This window comes from Larimichthys crocea, chromosome VI (assembly GCF_000972845.2).
Source record: "Larimichthys crocea isolate SSNF chromosome VI, L_crocea_2.0, whole genome shotgun sequence".
Classification (NCBI taxonomy): Eukaryota; Metazoa; Chordata; class Actinopteri; family Sciaenidae; genus Larimichthys; species Larimichthys crocea.
Genome location: NC_040016.1, coordinates 7186692 through 7209796, shown reverse-complemented (window position 1 = coordinate 7209796; position 23105 = coordinate 7186692). Strand labels below are relative to the sequence as shown.

The 23105-nt window shown below is 38.6% G+C and overlaps 1 protein-coding gene across 1 annotated transcript in view; it reads left to right on the top strand.

Moving 5' to 3' along the window:
* The window catches only part of LOC104928308 (metabotropic glutamate receptor 4-like), a 153576-nt gene that overhangs the window by 116109 nt on the left and 14362 nt on the right, over positions 1-23105 (top strand). Inside the window, exons 4-8 of the mRNA XM_027279098.1 lie at positions 3814-3949; positions 4162-4316; positions 4609-4749; positions 13595-13795; positions 22175-22311. Of these exons, the coding sequence (XP_027134899.1) occupies positions 3814-3949; positions 4162-4316; positions 4609-4749; positions 13595-13795; positions 22175-22311 (770 nt within the window). The remainder of the gene's footprint in view (positions 1-3813; positions 3950-4161; positions 4317-4608; positions 4750-13594; positions 13796-22174; positions 22312-23105) is intronic.

Genomic DNA, 23105 nt, shown 5'->3' with positions numbered 1-23105 from the left:
AATCTAATCGGTTGTTCATGTGTTCTTTGTGCATCTGTGACATAATCCCATTTTGTGCTAGTGGAATCATTTCAGTGTTCACATAATTCAAATACGAAAAAAGAAGCTCTACTTGTTGATGTCTTGACTTGAAATTTTTATGAGATTGCTGATCTGACGTATGTTTTGTTTTGTTTTTATCTGGAAGGCATCTGAATATAAATAAAAAGAAGAAAAAGAAACCCGCTCAGCTATTGTGGCAAAGACAGACTACATGAACATGACTATCCTGACACTGCAGCAGCTACTTGTCACCGTTATTTTCCATTCATTTTAATTAATTCATTGTTGAGATAACACCAGGATAGTTCTCTACAGTGGCATGTGAGAAATTGCAAAGTGATAGCATGGCGTTGCATGCTTCTCACTTATCTAAACCCATCAATTTGAGTAAACATCGAAAATGAGCAATAATAGTGCCTGTGTGAGTCAACTGGACAAGTAGGTCATCACACACAAATGGCTAAAGTGATGAAATGCCCTCAGCACTGCAGTCAAGACACACGCTCCCTGCAGAAGTCTGTCAGACTAAAAGATGATGTGAAGCATCCAGACAGTAAGTGCGATTTTTTGGGGATACCACACATCACTTTAAGGGCCAAACACGCAATGCACTTACCTCTTCTAAATGAAATACATGTCAAACATTCGGCTTGTAGATCTTTAGAAAATGCAACAACATAAAGTTCTTTTCCCTTGCAGCCTTGTCAGAACATGAATCCATAAAAGGTTAACTCTTATAAATACAATTTCAAGATATGTACAGTGTTAGTAAAAAAAAAAAAAAATCTGTTTCAAAAACAAGTTGTGTTTTTCTTTTAATGTAAAACAGAAACTTGTTTCTGACACGATTTTACTGATATTTGTACATGTGTGCCTCTGATCAGATATTACATTTGATCAACAGAGCTTACCATGCTTCCCTCTGTTACTGTAAAGCCTTGACTCAATGTGCTTATGCTTGGGTAGGATGCCCCGGTTTAGCATCTTGCAGGCACACACCCTGGTATGTTTACACATACAAGGCGATTCTTGGTTTGCTTCCATCCTATGGACATTACCTGCGATAAAGGGACCTTACTTCCTCAGCTGCTTAAACTAATATTGTTGAATTCATCTTCTTCATCTTTATTTTCTGTGATGTGTTGTAATATTGCCTGTTTTGTTTTACTTGTTCTCAGTTTGTGCTGCCGCCTGCTGATTAAATAAAGGTTTAAAAAAAAAAAAAGTCCTTCATGTTTGTTTGTCCCCACAGTCCCCAAATCTTTTTGCCACTGAATCATCACCTGAATTGTCTTATGGTCACGGATGGCATTTTGCCCAAGTTAGTTGTTGTCTTTCTACACAGGTAGTTAGCTACCTAGCTACATCCACTAAAAATAGTGACAGAAAACCGGCCATTAAAAAGGTGACAGAATCAGCACAGCTGTACAGGTTGTTGTGAACTCACTTATGGGAATAACAGCTCTTCAATTGATGATTTGTTTTTTTTTTTTGTAAAAAACATTTACTGATTTAAACAGTCACTACCGTGACATTCATTTCTACTAAAAAGTATGTTGGCAGGACGCATATATCACTTGCTATTTACTAGTGAGGCCAAACAAATCCCACATCCCAAACAGACACTGAATGAGTCAAACAAAATGGCACTTCTAATAAACATACATAAATAAATCCTATTAAATGTTTGTTTGTTTTTTAATTTAACTTACCTAGAGGCACAAAATCTGGTAAAGAATTGTATTGTAATGTATCTGTTTCTGGTAGTGCAAGCAAGGTGCTTGGATCATACTGTTTTAAAGAGTAAAAATATTAAAGTGTGAGACTCAGAGAGCAGCAATGAAATGTTCCTCTTACTGTGAGACTAGAACTAATTCAACAGGTCTGCAAATTTATCGTTTAATTTTCAGGATGTGGGATAGTAAAAGTAACTTTATTGGAACTCTGAAGGAGGGGAAAGCAAACTACAAAACATAAAACTAACTTTCCTGCACGGCTGAAAATAGGTCTTTTTAAGCAGAAATTCTTCTCCTTTTAATGCAGTGATGAACAAACTAAAAAGATGTATATTCTGCTGTCCTGCCTCTAGTTTTTTAAGGAATATAAACCCTACAAAATCTTTTCTATCTGCACTAATTAATGTTGAAAAAAAAGAAAAAGTCAGACCGGAGAAAATTAATTGGGCAAAGTCAGCATGTGTTGATTTCTTTTGTCATAAAATTTTATTGGCTACCGCAGCCCACTATTCTTAGCAGATTTCTGTTACTGACAACATTTGAAATCTTTGCATGTTGGGGGTCAGAAATTCTGTCTGACCTTCTCAAAGTTAACGAGGTTCGCTGACAGCTGCGGGAGAATGACACTGTCTCAGATCTCAAAACCTTTTTAGACAGCTAAATCCTGATTTCCTGTCATGTCTCTCTGGGCACCAGAGTGGAAGGCCACGGAATGGCAGAAGTCGAGATCACCAGAGATTTGCCAGTCACACACACTGGACACAGGACTACTAATTCTCAAAGTAACACTAGAAGCTTTTTTTGCTGCTGTATTTGTTATGTGTGAGCTTCATGCATTGTGTTTTTGAGTGTGTAGGCATAATTATATGACTCAGTTGATGGAGAGGAATGTATAACTCAAATTCATTTGCAGTTAATTGTTCAGTCTAACTCATGCAGGTTGTTTCTTCTGATTGCTTTCCGGGGAACAACTTGTCAACCTGTACAGTTCAATCTTTTGAGAGACACGAAATAAACACAGACTCACTTTGGTGCACTTTGGAGTTATTTATAAAGTTAAGGTTCACTGACTTCAAACTGGTCTCCATCTACAACAGGGATTGCTGCATTATGTATCTGTATTGGATCTACAGCGTACAGTATGTACAAAGACATTTCTTGGCAGTGTCCCCAGTGTCCTGAGAGCTGCAGAATGCTTCGAAACAATCTGTCAGGGAAACATGCCACACTGAGACAATCTAAATCTAAACCCAAAAACCCTGTTGGAGAAGCACTAGAAACATTTCTTCAACTGCACCAAACACATCACCACATCCTATTCTGTTTTTCTTTTGGTTGTGTTGTGCATGAATAGTGGGTCTGAATAGGGAGTCAGGCTACGATGATGCCGACACATGGGATTGCATCAGTGCATCCCCCATTGATGGGGAAGTGTTTCGTGTACTGGTAATCCACTAGAAATGAGCATTTGCATGTACAGTATTTAATTGGCCAGTGCAGTGACCTACCAGATGATGTTGTGTTGAACCTGGTTCAAATTTTTTGCCAGATGACCCTCAGTGACACCGCCACCGTGCTGCCAGTCAGGCTCCATTCAAATGCTAATGTTTCATGCAGGGGTCAAGTGTCTTTCAGCATTTCAATGCACAGGTTAACGGCATAACGCTGCAATTGCATAAAAACAAAGCATTCACAGCATCTTGCATAAAATTTCTTTGTGCCTTTCACAATACAATACTATGAACACAGAAGTGCTACACAGCAGCCCTGCCAGACACGTGTGCCTGCATAAATGTCTCATAAATTAACAGGTTTAAGCTTTAAAACAACTACATACACCTACTTAACTTGGCATCACATAATGTGACCTCAAAGCCTCGATTTTATTACCTCACCCAAGTTTAGTTCACATAGCAAATGTGTAAAGTTCCATTCTTAATGATGAATTCACTGGATGTTTCATTTCTGGAGAAGGCATTGTTCTACCGTTTCTCTAAACTAAATCATATTGACGTCTAAATTTCTGTGTTTTTAGGGGGTGTGTGCATCTCCCAGTCCGTCAAGATTCCTCGAGAGCCCAAGCAAGGAGAGTTTGACAAGGTCATCCGACGACTCAGAGAAAACCCAAATGCGAGGGTCGTCATAATTTTTGCCAATGAAGACGATATCAGGTAAATTTTGGTTAAGGCTACTTAATGCTCTTAGAAGGATTAGAAAAACACAACCACATCCCACACAGAAGCACAGAAACATGTGGGAACACAGCTGTTTCAGTCCAACCCTGCCAGACCACTGTGTAATGAATTGCAAAACAAAAATCAGAGTGGGGTTGGTCAGGATGCTGACCTTATCCATGGCAACATCTGTTTCCTCACCTTTGCAGGCGGCTTCTCCATGCAGCTAAAAAGGCCAACCAGACAGGTCATTTCATCTGGGTGGGCTCGGACAGCTGGGGCTCAAAGATCTCTCCGGTTGTGCACCAGGAGGAGATGGCAGAGGGAGCAGTCACCATCTTGCCCAAGCGGCAGTCCATCAAAGGTACAGAGAAAAGCCATGTCCATGTATAATAAAAGCATATACATATTTCAGTGAGATATTCTTTTCATGTGATACAGAGCTGTGTAAAATTTGTTTTGTATGGCCTAACCGTTATTCATTTGATCATCAAAGGTCAAAAAACTAAACGTAATAAGACAAAGCAACAAAGTAAATTGAACATATGCAACATTCAATCAATTCTACTGTAGAACACATCAGAGCTCTGCTCAGAGACTGTTGTTTACACTGACACTGACTGTGCCAATGACAATTCTTCCATTGATCTCTCTAGGGTTTGATCGTTACTTCATCAGCCGAACGCTGGAAAACAACAGAAGGAATATCTGGTTTGCTGAGTTCTGGGAGAACAACTTCAACTGCAAACTCAGCCGTCATGCCGTGAAGAAAGGGTCCGGCCTCAAAAAGTGCACAAGTAAGATATTCTCCTGTCGGAGGGGGAAAAGCTGTTTAATGTTAGTTTTGTTCAAACTTTTAACCAACTTGAGTTCTTTTGATGTTTTGAGGAAGGTGACACATTTGGCTCACCGTGAAAATGTTTTGACAGCATTGCCCGCCTATAAAAAGTGGAACAGCCATACATTCAATATTCAAAATCAGAGTTAATCTCACAGCTCATTCCAATGCTGCACTTCATTTCTGCTGAGTCTGGTGTGTTTACCCACATGGCTATAACAAGTGAATGGCCTAGCAGGGCAGCATGGTTAGAGCTTCAGGCTCTGTGCCATACGTTATACAGCTGTGGCTAGCTCAATCTGTCATGAGGTGGAAAAACACTGCACATTTTATTAAGCTATAAACACAACAACACATATTTAAAAGATGAGTGTGAAACTAGTGTTATGTTGGGGTTTCCTCACAGGGGGGCATTCAAGATATTTCTGACTAGGCCTATCATAATATGAGATTTTACATGATCATCATGGCCAAAAGTATTCACAATAACAATACTACTGCAATATCTATGGAACATTTGGAAAACAAAAATGCTATAAGTCAAAATCATTTTCTGATTCTGACAACCAGAAAAAGATGCATTACCACCCATATAACCAGAAACAGACTATTATATGTGTACTATTAACATATTCATTTTTAAATATAGAAATCTTATATAATATATAATATACATAATTTGAACATCAATATGGGTATACAGTCATCCCTCGCTATGTCGCGGTTCACTTTTCGCGGACTCGCTGTTTCGCGAATTTTTTTAGTGTAATTTTGCATGCTTTTTTTTTTACAGCATACTGTACAGTATGAACGTGCATTGTGTTCTGCGTCCTGATTGGCTAAGGGAGAACCGCACATGTGTTATGCGTCCTGATTAATTAAGGGAGTACTATACAAAATGCGTGTAAAAAGGTGTATAAAAGTGTGTGGTTAGGGGTTTTACGGCCTTAAAACATGTATAATAATTGTAAAACTCACTTCGCGGATTTCGTTTATTGCAGGTTATTTTTAGAACGTATCCCCCGCGATAAACGAGGGACCACTGTATTGCGACATCCCTATTCTTGACAATATTATTTAGCCAAGCCAGCAATTTCTTTGTTTTTCTCACTCTTTTTTTTTTGCATTAGTGTCTGGCCACATATGCCTATTTAGCATCATAGCAGGTTAAAAAACAAAACAAAGTATTTGATCAACAATCTGTTGTAGCTAGAAGTTCAGCTAATGTTAAGAGCTCATCCTAAATAGTGTTTGCTAGCATTCGCTGCCGTAGCACATTAGCTTTGCAAACTGCAACTTAAAAGAGTGCTTTGTACACTTTTCACTTCTTACATACAATAAAAATAATTTATTAAATAATACTCAAAAATCAGTGCATTAGAAAATAATGAGCTATGATAGATGTTACGGCTAACATCAATGACACACACTGGCGTTATTTCTTTTACTGTGTTGGAGTTGTACTTTTTTTTCATTACCAGATATTTTTCTGGACAGTCTTTTACCTACTTTTTTCGGGTACCTCATTTAAAACAGATAAAGATTATTGTTCATTTTTACCAAATATTAGTCAGTCTTAATCAGTCTGTCTGTCAAGAGTCCCTCTGCATTAATTAAGGGTTAAACTACAAAGGCAATAAAAAGGATGCCCACACACTAAATACATGGTCCCAAAAAGATATTAGGTAATTGAACTAGTATAGGCCTTACCCTATTGAACACACTTGCACCACATTAAATCATTATGTAACAAGTGTAGACTCAAATAATAGGCTCAAACCAGAGGCATGTATCAGTGTGTTAGTTTATTCAGACTCCAGAACCTTTTAACATCACTCAGCCATGGCTTTGACAAGAGAGCTCAGTAATTGGACTGCGTCTGAATCATAGATCTGTCTTTTACCTTTACCGGAAATATGAAATGAAATTCATTTGAAATTTAAAGATAGCTTATTTTACAGTGAGGACAGAGTAATATGAAGTCAATAAAGATACAGAAAGTCAGTTCTACATCATGTTACATGGCATAGTTGGGAGATAAAAGCAGGGAGTCATCCCAGGCAGATCACCGCATCGTTACAGGACACAACATCAGAAAATCACTCCCTCTCACATTCATACTTAGAGTAATTTTGTGACTCTTGACCGAATAATCTGTCTCTGGGCAGAAACAACACACCCCAGAGAAGAAGTAACTTTCCTTCTTGCTGTGAGGTGATAGTGCTACCTGATGAGCCGCCACACTGCCCTGGGGTCAGATGTCTGTATGCAATTTGCATACACTACAAACAGTGGTATTTATACACATGAACATATTGTGACAGTATGCCAACAGTATGTCCACACGTGTTACACAGTGGTTTTCCAGATTTTCAAAAAAAAAAAAAAGCACACATCGCATAGGGAATCTGGGCAAAACATGTTTAGTCTTTTATTTATTTTTATTTAATTCAATATACAGTAGTATTTCTGAATGGGTAACATTCTTCTTTCTAACAAGTATAATCTTCAACAGAGCACACAATCAACATCCTCCAAAATGACAATAAAGTTGAATCATCTATTCTCAAAACAGCAGCGAAAACTGCATTGCACCCTTTGTGAAGGCTGCTATAAAGTATTACACTGCAATTGCTTTTGCTAGGTGTGCCTAATAAACTAACAACTGTACAGCAACATGCTGGCCGCGCATGATGGTTGAGTGATAGGATGTAGATGCAGGAGTGTTTTAACTGTCAGAGATTTCGCTGTATTGTTTAGACCATGGGTAGCTATCCATTTAATGTCTTTGGTTGTAATAGACTCATCAGTGCGCTTGACTGCTTTATGGCAATGTTGGATTTACAGCATTTTTATATCAATTTGATGATTTGTCATGTAGTTAATTCACTGGATAATCTACAAGCAGACATTCCCGTCTGACTATTTTTTATGTCTTGAAAGGTTCCTCAATCAAATACCTGGATAATTTTGTATATCACTATATATTCACATCTCATTGCGCACTCCTGCTGTGCATAACAGCTCAAATGCTGCTAGTGCCAGACAAAACATACTGTAGTGATTTTGATATATGTCCAGTTATAAATGGGTAGGTTGACATTCATTTATCCGTGGGAGTGATCATCACGCTGATATATTTGATTTAATGAAGTCTGCAATGACATCCAATGATAACAGAGAGGGGAAGGGCAGAGCTCTGGATGTTTATTTATTTATAGAATCAGGATTTAACAAAGCGAGGTCTTGGCAAAACAATGAACAACAGCACAACTGAAACAGTACAGACTCACTAAATGCACAAGTGAGAAAGTAAAAGAGAGAAAGTTTTACTCAAGAGGTGGGTTGTAAAACCAACAGCTGGCATCAGTTTCACAGGCTGTAAGTCTCTACACTAAACACAAGCAAGAACAAAGAGGGTTATATGTAGGGTAACACTCAGGCGGCTAAGATAACACTGATAGATGAGTTAGAATCGAGTTTGGTAGGAGTGACCCCATGTAACCTGCCAGTGCGAAGCCTGCCAAGAACACCGGTAAGGTTCTACAATAAGTATAACACATTACCAGACTTATCCTTGAAATAAAGATGGACTGCTTGGAAATATGAGGCTGTTCACTAGATTTATATTTCATTTGCAGGCTTGTAAACAAATAGGACAAGAAGCAGTCAACCAAATAATTGACTGAAATCATCAAACCCCCTTCAGAAAGATAAAAGCAAATGATCCTGTAATGATTACATATTTTAAACTAACTCTTTGCACTCTAAATGTTAATGCATTTTACAGAAATGTACTCTTTTAGTCCCTTGGTGCAGAAATTCCCACATCAGCATGGCAAAGACTCTTACCATGGTGGGAGTGAAGGCGCCTGTATAAATGCAGTCAGTAACTCCCCCTTTTCATTACAGGTATTTTAGTGTTAAACTTCACTATCGGCTCAGCTTAACGGAGAGAGAGCCTTGCAGTATTTGTTTAAGGTCAAAGTGTAACTCTCGTGTTGCCTCTCCTCTGGTGGAGAGCTCTGCCATGTCTTTGAGGCAGCTGTGAGAGAAGCTCATGGCGCAGAATTATCGGCGTCCTGAGAGGGTTAGACTTCTCAGCGTGATCAAAGGATAAGGAGGGCATGAGTGACTGTGGAAGAAAAAGTGAGACTTGTCTTTTATCTTTGAATGAAGGAGATGTAAAACTGATATTGATTAATGTGGAAAGGAGAGGCAAGGTAGAGCAGGGACCCATCTCACAGGCTCCTTATTTCTCCCGTGTATTAATGATGTTGGAGAGCAGCAGGGAAAACACAGCAATGCAGATAAAGCAAGTGTGTGCTTTGCTTTTCCATTCAAGCATCTATTTTTTAAACCGCTTATCCTGTTCAGGGTTGCAGGGGGTTGGAGCTTTTCCCAGCATGCATTGGGTGAGAGGTTCATTGCCAGTTTTTCACAGGGGGGATTTTGTTTTGTATAATGAAAATAAATACAACATAAAATTGAGCTGAGTGATTTGAGAAAAATATCCAGTTGTGATTTTTCTGGCCAGTGTTAATGTGGTTTAAATTGTATTTTCTAAAATAAATAAATAAATAAATAAATAAATAAATTACAGGCCTGTATTGGCAACCTCCTTAGCTGTGAAGTGAAGCCAATGCAGAAGTGCCAAAAACTGCAGTTCCTCAAACGGCCACTTGAGGCTGGCTACAGAACAAGTCAATCTCCAGAAGTCCCCATAAAATGTCCAACTTCACAGCATAAATAAACATGTTTACAGCTTGGTTCGAAAAACAGTTTTGGTCACTATAACTACTGTCACCATTCATAACAACTATACTGAGTCTGAATTTTTATATAACTAACCCATTCAAATTATATTAAGACTTAGTTATACATAAATAACTTTGAGTGTGGGTGGCCTTACAGATGGCTTGTTTAAGCAATAAGACATCATTCAGCCCACCTTAGGTCCACCGACAATCCCCGTCTTTGCCTAATTTAAGATTAGCCGGGAGATGGTCCCACCCTACGGGTGACATCAATGGTTTATCGCAAGCATAATGAAACGTATTTATACATTTGTACAGATATCGATACTCTCTAAAAATATTAATCTGTGGGCTACATAAAGATGATTACTTGATGATGAAAGAATGTGTTATTAGTGAGCTTAGTCTGATAATGCAATGCTACATGTGTGTTTTTTTTTTTAGTAATTAAACAAATCTACCAACTCGCCTGTAGACAACAAACTGTTGTCTACATTGCAGCAGAAATAGATTCTGAGTTTGTAGTCCTGAAACTTAGTTTGGCAGGTAAAGGCAAGAGCTTTTGTCAGCGTCTGAGAGTGCAAGTATATTGGTATTTCCTGAAGGCAGTATGTGCCAGAGCAGACCCAGAAGGTATCAGACTCACAAAAGCATCAATAGAAAACTTGTTTGTTCATTTTTGACCAGCACTACTGTCAGCTCTACAACTAACAGCTGCCTAACATGATGCTACCACCTATATCCTTTTAGAGATAAAATCTCATGTTCACTCACACTTTACATGTATTTTTACAGTGGAATCGTAAATGAGGAAATGGTCTATGTTGGGGTAAAATAGTACAGATGACAGCTGAAGTTTTTATTTTGTACTGTAGTGTGGTCAGCTCAAAGTATTAATGTCGATTAGTTACAGCCGATTAAATTTGCTGGCTGCAGTTTCATAAAATTTGCGGTCTGTGATTTCTCACAGCCACTTCATAAATCTTCATAAATAATTTATAATTAAAATTGTGGCTCTTACGATATGGAAATTACAGGAAAAGTCTAATTAATTCGTAAGTTAAGTGACAGCAGCTTTGATAATTGATTATTCATTGGTGATTTGTCAAGAAAAAATAACAAAGGCTCAGTCCAGCTTCTCAAATGTGAAAATCTCCTGCTTATCTCTTGTTTAAATTGTTGTAAATTCAATGTATTTAAATATATCTTTGACATTTCTCATATTGTAAAGAAAATAAGTTATTGTTATCTCTATCCCTAACGATACACAAATATTAGCTTTAACTGTAAAATCAGATGTAAAGTCAAATTTCCAGATGAACCAATCATGAAATGGAAGCATAGCACGTATAGTGCCAATGTTACATTAATAAAAAGAGGCAGCCCAACTGCCTTGGCAGGAAGAGACTGGATGGCCTGTGGCCAGTCGCAAGCTGAAATAATGGTCGAAGGTCTGAGCCCACACACACTGTCATAAAATGTCTGGTGTGACACCTCAGAGTGGGAAACACCCACACTTTGCTTCTGTTTTGCTTAATCTGAATGGATTTCTCTTAAAGCAAAATGCCAGCCTGGAAAATATATGTGAAAGAGCCAAAATGCCAATGAGGAGGGAGCTAGGCAGAGAGAGGGGGAGACGTGGGGGGAAAGGGAAATGTTCCTATGGAGAACAGACAATACAAAGTTAGTGTAGGTGGCCTGCCAAGCCTGCAAGAGAAATATCACTGACACACCCATTCTGGCTCACAGGATTTCCCATGGCAGAAGCATGTCGGTCAAACTGTGACAATCTCTGTCCAATCAAGGCCCGGTGGCTCTTTATTACTGAGCCGTAACCTCCAACAATAATTCATGCATTTCAAAATCTCATGAGATAATAGCAGACATTAAAACACCTCTGGTGTGCAGTGAGGAGTTGGAGATGTACTAAATGAAAGATAGCTAACAGAGGGAGACCTTTTCTGATTTGGGGGCTAGCACTCTTTCAGACTGAAGTGGCTGTTGAAAATTGCTTGAACCTGAGGAGGACAGATGTTGCATGATAAATGACTGTTCTGTCCTAAAATGTTTGGTTACGGCTCACTAGTATCCACATGTCCGACACATTAACAGACGTTGATTAGGAGTAATGACCACATATAGTACATGTAATTAATGTTTTTGGTAGAGCAGAGTTTAATATCACTCTAGTTCAACAACATATTGCATGAGTGTATAATTATTCAGACAATCATTCCATATTTCAGGGGCTTTTTTTGTCTTCTAGTGCCTCATGCTGTGTGTGAAAACCTTTTACATATGTGCATTTAATTAGGGTGTGTTACTGTACTGTACATAGACATTTAATATATTTATTATTAAAAAAAACAAACAAACACACATTTTGGAACCAGTTGTACGTTTTTTGAGCCAGTTCAGGTTTCCATGCATTACTTGTATCCTGTATGCTAGAACCAAATGATCGTGCATCGTTACATTTTGCAAAGTGTAAATTTAGAATTATCCAGCCCAAATCCTCTGCAGTTTTAACCACAGTTGGTGCTCTTTCACATTTTTTTTTTTTGCTAGATATGATGGCAAGCAAGTTATACAGTTGTACCCAGCATCGGATGATTTTGCACAGACAGTATAGTCATTATTTTAGAAATTACAGCAGCGGAGCACTGTGTGCTTATTAACTAGCTTAATTGAATTCCATTTGGCAAGTATATAAATACTGTATTTGCAACTCTGTCATTAGCTCATCCCAGGTAATTAGTCTATTGTTAATCTAAATGAACCCACCTGCTTTTTATAATCTATTTTCTGCATACAGCAGTGTTGCAGTGAGACAGCTTTAAGATTTGAGGCTTGCAAGGAGAAAGGAGAAGTTGGGATTTGCATGTTGTATCTCCTTCTCAGACCCCACCTCCTTGTAGCAATTAACAATCACAAAAACCTATGAAACAACCTGGGCCAGGATTAATAAACTCCTATCACAAGTTATTACACTGAGCCTGTGAGCGGATTATCCCTGGCCTGTGAATGGATGTCTCCATTTCCTGCTTCTCTGGTCCCTCACAGTATTGGTCTCTAAGTACATCCAGGCAATAAAGATTTAATTCTCAGTTGGACACTAAGTCAAACAGGTCAGGATTCAAGAATCTGATCACACTGGAACACATATCAGTTTGTTTAAGTTGCTAATGGAAACTGGCAATGTGGGTAATCGTGAAAGGCATAGACATGTAGGTACAGGACCTAATGTGTACAAAATCACTCAGAAAGAAATCCATGTATTCCTGCTGGAGAGACAAGAAAGAGTTTTTGTTTTTAATTGATGAGATTTCCCGGAGGAGAAAACCTTGCACTCCACATATTGGAATTGATTTGCTCCTCTGCAGCGATCCAGATATTTACCTTCTAGCTAATTGCAAGAGGCAAGACACATTTGGTGTAGAAAGAATTAGACTTACATAGGAGCAATGCATTTTCTTCTATGCCTTTCTTTGGTCTGATGCCACACCAACCATTTAGAAGTTCAGTTCATTCCAAGTGGTTGGCACAGCTCTGTCCAACCCGTGCTGCCCTCTAAAGCGGGGGTGTGACAAGGGTAGAAGTGTTAAAAAAGATGACTGCTGGCAAACACAAGTAGTATCTTCAAGTTATTCTCGAAGTGAGTTTCAAGATGGGTCTTTTTTATTCAGTGTCGTGCACATTAGTTGCCTAGAACAAGTAGTAAATATCTGCTTCATCATCAGCCTACTTCAAACAAGGGTCAGGGAGTAGTAGCTAATTCTTTAGCCTGGACTCATTCACAGAAACCACTTGAGAGCGAATACATTTTTTTTGCATGATGTGTCTGGTAGAATTACAGATCATTTTACTGATTGTTTCAAATCCACTTGTGAAATACTTTTCAGTCAGTGACATGGTTAACAATGAGCCAAACGGGTAACTCAGAGGCTACGTTTTCCATGATTTAAATGCATATAACCAATTTACACTTACAGCACAGTGTAATTATGAATAAAGTGTGTCTGATTTACATCTCTGTGTGTTTTACAGATCAGGAGCGGATAGGAAAAGACTCAAACTATGAGCAGGAAGGAAAGGTGCAGTTCGTTATTGATGCAGTCTATGCAATGGCTCATGCTCTGCACAATATGCACCTGGAGCTCTGCCCGGGGAAGGTGGGCCTCTGCGCTAAAATGGATCCCATCAATGGCACTCATCTGCTCAAGCATATCCGCCGCCTAAACTTTGCAGGTCAGTCACATTTATTAATACTGAAATGCATGTTTGTTTGAACTTAGTAGGGATTGTATTGTGGGCTTTTTCTCATACCCTGAAATCCAGACAATGAGCACCAAGTTGCAACAAAAATAAATCTGTGCTAAAGGCTGTTTTTGATTGTTCACGTCATCAGGAATCAAGGCCATGATTTCTCGTAATAAGAGAAACAGCAAAAGGCAAAGAAAAGCTGCTGCGTGATTCGTTGTAAAGAAAAAACACATGAATCTAGATCTCCATCCTGGAGAGTAAAGAATCCCAAAAGGAGAGCAGTGAGGATGCACCAGCCTCCAGAAAATTGTAATTCTTTATTTAGGCAGCAGTGTGAATTCCTTTGAGACCTGAGGAAATGAGATACATGAATATTCACTGTCAGTGTGGTAAATAGGTAATGATGCTGGTGAGCCGTTAGCAAGACTAGATATTCATTACTGATATCTGCAGCATAATGTTGCCTAGTGAAACCTCTAACTCAAGATATCTATAATTATATTTTGACAAGTCAAAACTCAAAGCTTCGATATCTGTTTACATTTTGACTAGTAAAGGCTATCTAATGGTCATTTTGACTGTCAGAGTGACTTTATAGCCTAGCCTAAGTACCTTGAATGAATATTCTGACTCGTCACAATGTAATTAGGACTAGTCAAAATTACATTGTTAATAACTGTAATGTTAAATATGATGTTATGGTAACACTGCTCAATGTTAAAACTGGATCCCCATCTAGCTATCCATCAGTAGTAAGAGACAGTGGCAGGCTGCTGGATTACAGTCATACAGTATAGCAGCATCAGGCTGTCATCTCTAACTAATAATCTCAGCCAAGCCCAGATTAAACAGATGGCTATTAATCGTTTTTTTTATTTTCAATTAGCCTATACCTGGTAAGTCAGTATGAGAAATATCTGGCCACTGTGTTGTGTCATTAACCCAGATGGGGAAACTAAAGAAGCATCACAATGCTCAGGTTCAGGCAAGGTAGAACACTGATAATTAGAGATGTCTGTAAACCAAAGGTTCTTCACACGTTTGTAATGCAAAACGTTTAAAACTGCATTAGCATCTATATCATGTTTGGTTTTTTATCCCTCCAAAAGGGGCACTGCTCAAGTACCTACTGTACATGTGTGCTGATGTATACAAGGTAAAAGACACAATGTCCACTGTAGTGTATAAGCAAACAGGTTACAGTTATAGAATCTCCGCACAATAAACCAAACAAAATCAAGATAAGATAACCATACCAAACTAAAATGGTTCCACAAATCAAACTGGGCTGTGAAACACAACCGCATACAAGACTTTGCGAGTCTCAACAGTGGCAATTGCACATAATGTCAGCAGATATATCACCGGATCATTTATGACAGATCCAGGACCAATTACTATGTACAATTAAAGAAAGAATACTTTAAGCTAACTATAATAACAATAATTTAAGCTAAATATTAATGTTGTCATGCTATTATGCTGATGTCAATCAGGGATAATGCTTCACCGTCTCTGTTTAGCGTGTTAGCATGCTATCATTTGCTAATTAGCACTAAACAGTAAGTACAACTGAAGCTGATGGGAATGAGGAGCTAGATGAAAAGTCAGAAAATCACAAAAGTCGTAAGGATTTATTTACTGGTATCCGTGAATGTCAAGTCAGTCCATCAAACAGTAGTTCAGATACTTTCTGGACCAAAGTGGTGGCCCAACCAACTCACCAACGTGCTATCGACTACTACTATGACATGTCAGCATAATTGTACATGTAGGGTTTGTTAGAATTGTGTTACATTGTAGAAAGAGCTAAATTATCATACAAATATAGTAATTACAGTATACATACACCGCGAAAGGCTATATATTTACTAACCTAATGTACTTCATGTGATTACATTACCCTGCTGTTTATTTATTTGAAAGCATTTCTGGTGCAGCTAACATATTATCCATGTAGATGACATTAACGTCTAATGGATCACAACCCAGCATAATGGTTTGGTTCTTCTGTTATATGACCTACTTTCCACTTCCATGTGGCCCAGCTATCATATGGTATATTAATAATGAACTGCTTACACACAAGGATCGAGAGTTTCATTATATAGACAATTTCTTCTTAAAGCAAAGCAATTTAAGACAATTAAAACGCTTTCTGAGAGACTTGAGTATGCAGTGTTTGCACAGATAAATTATTCATTTGAACTCTTGTTCTTCAAGCTAATTTGTCATTCTAATATCTACTTGTTGCATTGGCAGAATGTCAATTCAATGTTTAATTCATTTTGAGAAGGTTTTTTTTTCTTCTTCTTCTTTCTTTTGCTTCACAAGCTTTCATGTCACAAAAGTTTAGGGACATTCTTATTATGAAAGAGAGGTTGCCAGTGTTAAATCCTTCTCCACAAGTAACTCCTCCATAGATTGCACCACTGCTGCCAAGCCAATCATTTGTTTTTGGCAGAGCAACCTGCATCTAGCTGTCCTTAAAGTTGCTCCAATGGTGACAAGCACAGATGAGTTCAATGCAGGATGTTGTTGTATGTTGAGTTACAGAAAAAAAAAAAACTCTCAGATTGTTGTCATTTGCAAAATGTATAATGTATTTGCAAACTGATGTATTTCTTTGATTGTCCCGAAAGACATGAAGTTAACAGCTCCTATGAGCTCTACTACAGCGTCTGACGCCTGGAAAACAAATGAACCCTTCCTGGATGTAAAATGGCAGATATGTTCACAATGTCAGACCTCATTTTTAGGCTAGTGATATTAATTAATATTAAAGGAAGTCATTTCTCAACACTGTACAAATATACAGTTGGTTTTAGACCTGCATAAAACTATATAGATTAACATTTAATCTCTTTATTCCAGCTTGAATTTTTTCTCACTTTAACAACAAACATTTAGGTGCTTCAGCCAAGCTTCCTTCTGTTTAGGGTCCTGCAGTAAAAATGTATGTCGGTTCAGATAAGAGTGAAGTAACAGTAATTTGAACTGTCCTTACTGACTCAAGTTTATCAATGTAAAGTGTTCAGGTGAAAAAGTAAACAGTCTCCTGCAACAACAACCATTAAGATGCCCTCAACCTCCAACTGCACCAGCTGAGCTGCTCAGAATTCAATAGCATGTGGGAGAAAAACAACTGATGGACTGCTGTTCACAACAGGACGTGTTGGGTTCAGTGGTTCTCATGGTCTGTTGTAAAACAGCATCTGTGTTCTCTTTCTGTTTCCCAGATAAAACTTCTATATCGATAGTCTTTCTGGCATCAAGTTCAGAGTTGGCATTTTAAATTCAGCCACTCTGGGAAAACATGGCAGCTTTTTTATTCTTTCCTTTTGGCACTGATGTTTGATTCTTTCTGTAAAGTATTATTCGAGAGTTATGGACAAAAAAATAAAAATAAATAAAGTAAAGTAAGTAATTAAGTAAAATAAGTGCATGATAGGTAAAATATTCTAAAGAATATCACATGCAAGAGTGTAAAATAATCATCTTTTAGGGGCATCACCACCAACATTTTTCAAGTTTGATTCTTCGCACACTGAGGACTGAGTGGTGCTTTTTATAACATGGCTTCAACAAGGTTTTCAGCCTGGAAAAAAGGGCTTGAGGCTCTATTGCAGTGGGTCCTTTTGAGCTGGATTTTGTTCTAACCGGGCAAACCGTATTAATGTTACAACACCATCTGACCAGAGGGGTTGCCTTGAGGTTACACTACACTCCATCTAATTGCATCAGCACACAGCAGTATATTGAACTTGTCCAGGTAGATAAAACAACCTAACTGCAGAAACTGGACTGTGTCTATATTTATCTCTGCGTTATGATAGTAGTATGTTACACACCAGTAAACACAGAGCAGTCAAACCCCTCTTTTCTTACCAACTAACTGCCAGAAATGTATATGAAAGTAGGTCATTTTTTTGTTGTGAAGAATCCCTCTTGAGGCTGAGCCAGCAGGAATCTATTGTTACAGATTTCTGTTTATTGTCAGCAGTTTTAGCGGACATCTGCTAAAAATAATTCACATTTCATCCTCTGCAGAGCTGCACAGCTCTCCAGATTCCAGTCAGACCATATCCATAGCAGAAATATTGTGTCTTAGGTTGCATATGTAATGTAACTCAGCTGATAAAGGTCAAATGTCAGAAAGCTTCTTGAAAACAACAATAGTGGCCGTACTCCTGGCACACTCACAAAACCATTTATCTATCGTATCTCAGCGGGCTGTCAGGGTCTCAACAGGGGGCACAGTAAGCGAGCTGACGGCAGATAACCTTTTAGAAAAGATGAAAAGTATTCTGACAAAATTTGCTCGGCTGGGATCTTTTGACTAGTCTTGGTGTATCTGTGTGCTTTCTCAAGAGCCTTTACCTTTTCTCCGATCATATTTTGCAGTTGTAGCTGTTTGTTTATTCCAAATCACCAACCTTTTAAGTGCTCATTTTTGGCTCATTCAGCAGCAGCCGGCGCCACAGAACAAAGCAGAAGAATCAAACACCTCCAGTCCATCTTTATACTCTGTTTGACACTCTTTAGAGCTTCCCTCTTTCTTGTTCTCACCTTTGCATTTGATGCATCTAAGAGTGGTTTAGACTTCAATGGGCCACAATTCAATGAAGCTTCCCACCAGTGTTTCATGTCTCTCCCTATCACATCAGGGAAAAGTATTTTTACTCAGTCGCAGACAAAAAAGCAGTGGCCTTTACGCCTTTACATCTTTCTCACCAGGGACAGCAGTGATGAGTGTATAATAAAGGTGAGCTGTGAGGGTTTTCCATCGCTGCACATCTATCTCCTCACAAGGATATGCAATTCAAAAGATGCGTTTCGTATGTACATATCCTTTGGATAATGCGGAGTTCCTGCCTTTCTTTCACAAGCGTGTCACCTAAACCTGTCACTCATACAAATCAGACTGTCTGCTTCTTAACGCGATAAGAATTTAAAGCTCTACAGTCAATATAAAGCCTATTCATCATAGTGTGGTATCCACTTCTGTCATTGTAACGCCTTGCTTTCACTGGGCTCAGCTCGCTGATGTTTTGGTCCATCCTACATGTGGTTTCTTTCCACAGCAGGTGTGTTTCAGAAGCAAAGCATTTTGCCTGCCAGACTTTGTTAACTTGATTTTATGTACTTCTACTTCTACCAGGCTACAAAGTTAAATTGTTTTTTACTTAGAAAAATTGACCAAATTTCCCGTTCCATTTTTGGTCTTCCTGCCAACTCAATCTGCTTTTTGATGCTCGACATGCCCGGTCGTGGCATTGTCAAAAACAGACCAGCTGTGTATTCTCTGCAGAGCAGGATGGAGAGCTGCAATTGGTGGAATCACAAGCGTTGTCTAGAAAAGCCACAATCAGCTCTGGCACTGGAGCCCAGTGCGTTCAAGCTGTACCACTACAAAACCTGTTATACAAATATTATATGACGTGCGACTACAAAAAACATAGATGGATACTCGGAATCCTTAAATAGTGGTTTAGATAGGCTTTTATAAATTTCACGTTTTCTAAGTGTATCTTATATTTTAATTTGTTCGTGGACTTACTCCCATTTGTCAGAATAAATCACACAATCCTCCTCTTGAACTGTTAAACCCTCGTTAAATGTGTTTTACTTGTTCTTTATTTGTTCATGCTGGCTATGCATGAGTGCCATAATTTAAATACTGGCATTTATGTGGAAATTTATGACACCTATATTCTCGTTTTTGTAGCTTCAAAACCCTCATAACATTTAAAACTCATTTAGAGGACACTTGTAGAGAGCAGAAGCATATACTATGATGGACTTATCATGCTAATATAATGACAGTGACAAAGGGGCAGGAAAGACACAGACACACACAGACACACACACACACTTCAAGAGTGAAGTAGATTTGTGGCATGACTTGCCTGTGAACAGGTCATTAAGAGGTAATGACTGGTGTAGAGGGCAGCAAGCTGTGCTGCCTTTCACCAAGGTGTCCCGGTTGTGCACCCATGCAGAACGAGCACATGTTGGATTAATGATCATACTCGGGTAATTCTTAAGGTGTGCATGCATGGTGAAAGCATGAGAGTCATTAAATATTACATATAATTACAAGCACTTCATTAACCTCAATATTTCTTTGAGAACATGCAAAGAAAAGAAGTGCGTAGCCTGTGATACACACACGTGGGGCCCCAGGCTACCCCATCATATTAGTGCACAGCACAGTGCAGCGGTGGCAGAGGCCTCTGTGGAACTCATTATGACCCGGACTAGTGAGAGGACTGTTTAGACAAGCAGTTTGTGCCACATGACAGGTCTAATTCCTCATCAGCAACTCAAACATTGGCCATCCTGCCTCTAAATGCACCCCTCTGTGCCCTCTTAATGAAGAGGACACACTGCTACATCCAGCAGGATGACAGAAACCCTGGCCAATATTTCCCCACAGAGCCTCCATCATTTTATTACCAAAGACAGATTCCTCTTTTACATTTGCTTGACTATAACGCATACCACCAAAGAGGTATAATGATATGTTCCAGCACACAATACCATCTGTTCACTTCTTCTGTTTTAAAATGTAAAACATGTTGCATTAAAGGGAGCTACAGTATTGATCACATAGAGACTAGAGCTGAGAAACACCTGGATGATAAAGTAGTGCATACACACATAAATGCTTTAATCACTTTTCTATAGAAAGCACATAATGTATTTTTGTGTTGTGCTTCCCGTCCTGTATAATGGTTATTGATGATAATAATTGCTCAAATACAGAGATCTGTGAAACAAACGCATGTGCAAAAGACACATAAAGCTGTTAAATATAAACATACTGTATCAGCAGTGTAATGTTGCTGCATTATTCTCTCTAAACCACCGTTGTAGCATTCAGGGTCTATTTTCCTCTTTCAGTGATGGTGGTATACATGTGAGCACTTACATGAGGTTTGAGCATAAAGCCCCTCACCCCCAAAAGTGGAAGGCGGACAGCTTTAAAGAACTTTTAAAAGCTTTGGAAGTTAAAGGAAAAGAAAAGAGGAAATAAAAACTTGGCACAATAATATCGTTGAAAGAAAATTCTGACAGTAGTCTTTTAATATGTTTATATTAACATACTGCCTCTCTGCTTTATAAAGTCACTCTAATCCCTCCATGATCACTAACTGCTTTGTGATGTGGGCAGCACTGCCACAGAGGTAAGGCTAAATAAAACGCTAATGCCGTAATCCAGCAGGGCTGACTCATCGAGATGTGGATTAGGGCGCAGCGTCCTCCGTCATCGAAACAAAAAGCAAGAAAAAAAAAGCTCATCAGCAGAAATTGGCCACATTTAGCCATTGTTCTTAACTGGGATGCTCGTGTTTTAATAAAGCAGATGTAGCAAGAAAAACACAGGAGCTTACAGCTTTCATCCATGTTTGAAGGTGTAGACGTACTATGTGAAAAGCAATCAGACATGAAGTTCCCTTGTTCTCCCTCTAAGGAGAACTTTTCCACGTTCTACCATGATTAAATGGATCGCTGTAGAATTGTGGCTCATCTAGTTTCCATCGGGGAGCTTACAGAGAAATCTTTAATGTGCTTTCTTTCTGACACATCATTATAGCGCGTCTTAAACCGGAACACAGGAATACATTGTCTTTATCATTGTTATCACAATGATAAATCAAAGAACACCTTGGGTAGACAGCATGAGCGGTGGGGAAAATGTGTTTGAGGTCAGTAGGGGGGAGAGTTGTAAACCTCTGGACCTCCTGTGGATATGCAACTGTTTAAAGTCAGTTTTTCACTGTCCAAAGGTCTTCGCAAGCACAAAATCCAACCGTTTAATGGATGTTGTTTGGTAGCTTGTGACATAAAACTGGTTGCAAAAGGCAGCTTGGATCTGGATATGTGCATGGGTGTTTGTTTTTACCAGAGGAATTATTGGATTTGGAATTTTAATATCTATGATTAACTTCAATTACGTTTTTTGAACATTCAGCCTTTAAAAATGTCTTTCTTCAGTATTTGTACATGACAAACACGGTATAACATAACTGTAGTTTTCCATGGCAAACTATTTTCTGCAAAGACTCTAAAGTTGGTTTTAAATGTAAATCATTCTCTTAACAATTGTCTATGAACACAATTCCTGCTCTATGAACAGTATGTTCTCATGAAGTATAACATCTCCTGCTGGCACAGTAGTTATGTTGAATTTGTTCTTAGCCATCTTGCTAAATTAGAAAAATGTGTCAGATTCACAATCATTAGTTTGGTTTCTAATATAGTGGAATGATATTAGTTTGCTTTCATAACGTCATGCTCACTACATCAAGAATAACTCAGTGATGTGCAATAAATGATAATGATTGTTCTCTCACTCAGGCATAGCTGGAAACCCAGTGCTCTTCAATGAAAATGGAGATGCCCCTGGACGTTACGAGATCTACCAATACCAGATCAGAAACCGGACAGCCGAATACAAAATAATTGGCCACTGGACAGATCAACTCCATCTCAACGTGAGCTTTACCTTCTATATTCCCACACATATCTTCAGAAAGGATTGATAGCATTTAGTCTACAAGTGTTATGTTTGTGTTAGTGCGTTTGCAACGAAAATCCTTCTCTTAAGTTGTTTTCTCCAGCTCTGCAGCTGCATGTTTGCTCACTAACTCCTCCCAAACCATTTGATAGCGCTTAGTGCCATCTTCAAAGGTGTAAATATCCAGAGGGCGCTTTAAATGATTAACAGGGAGGCCTGTGATGAAAAGAGAACCATGAGAGCTTAAGGAAAGACATATTTAATATCATCTCTCCAGACGGCATCACTGACTCCCCAAAACAATACTGTGAGCAGGGGGTGTGATGAAGTACTGGTATTATAACAGAAAATTACATAAAGGAACCAAATAAATTATGTTTTGACAAAATGAAGAGGAGGCCAAGGGCAGGCAAAAGAGAGTACAATTGAACACATGAAGCAGCTTGAGAGGAGCTTTGCCTTCTTTACGTCTTTTAACAACGTGGAAGAAAAAAAGAAAGAAGAAAAAAAAAAAAGGATTGTGGTGGACACCTACTGTGGAACGTGCCAGTTCTGACTCCAAAGCCGACTGTATTTAATTAGTCTTCTTTGAGTTGTTAATTAAATACACATTTACAGAGACATTTACCAGCTCTGAATGAACTGCCACAATTGAATATAATTGATAACATAACATTAAAGGGAGCACATCCGTTTGAAATTATGAATTTACTTTATCTTTACAAATATGCTTCTAAATGGGAAAAAAACCCACAAAGGAGCAAAGCATCC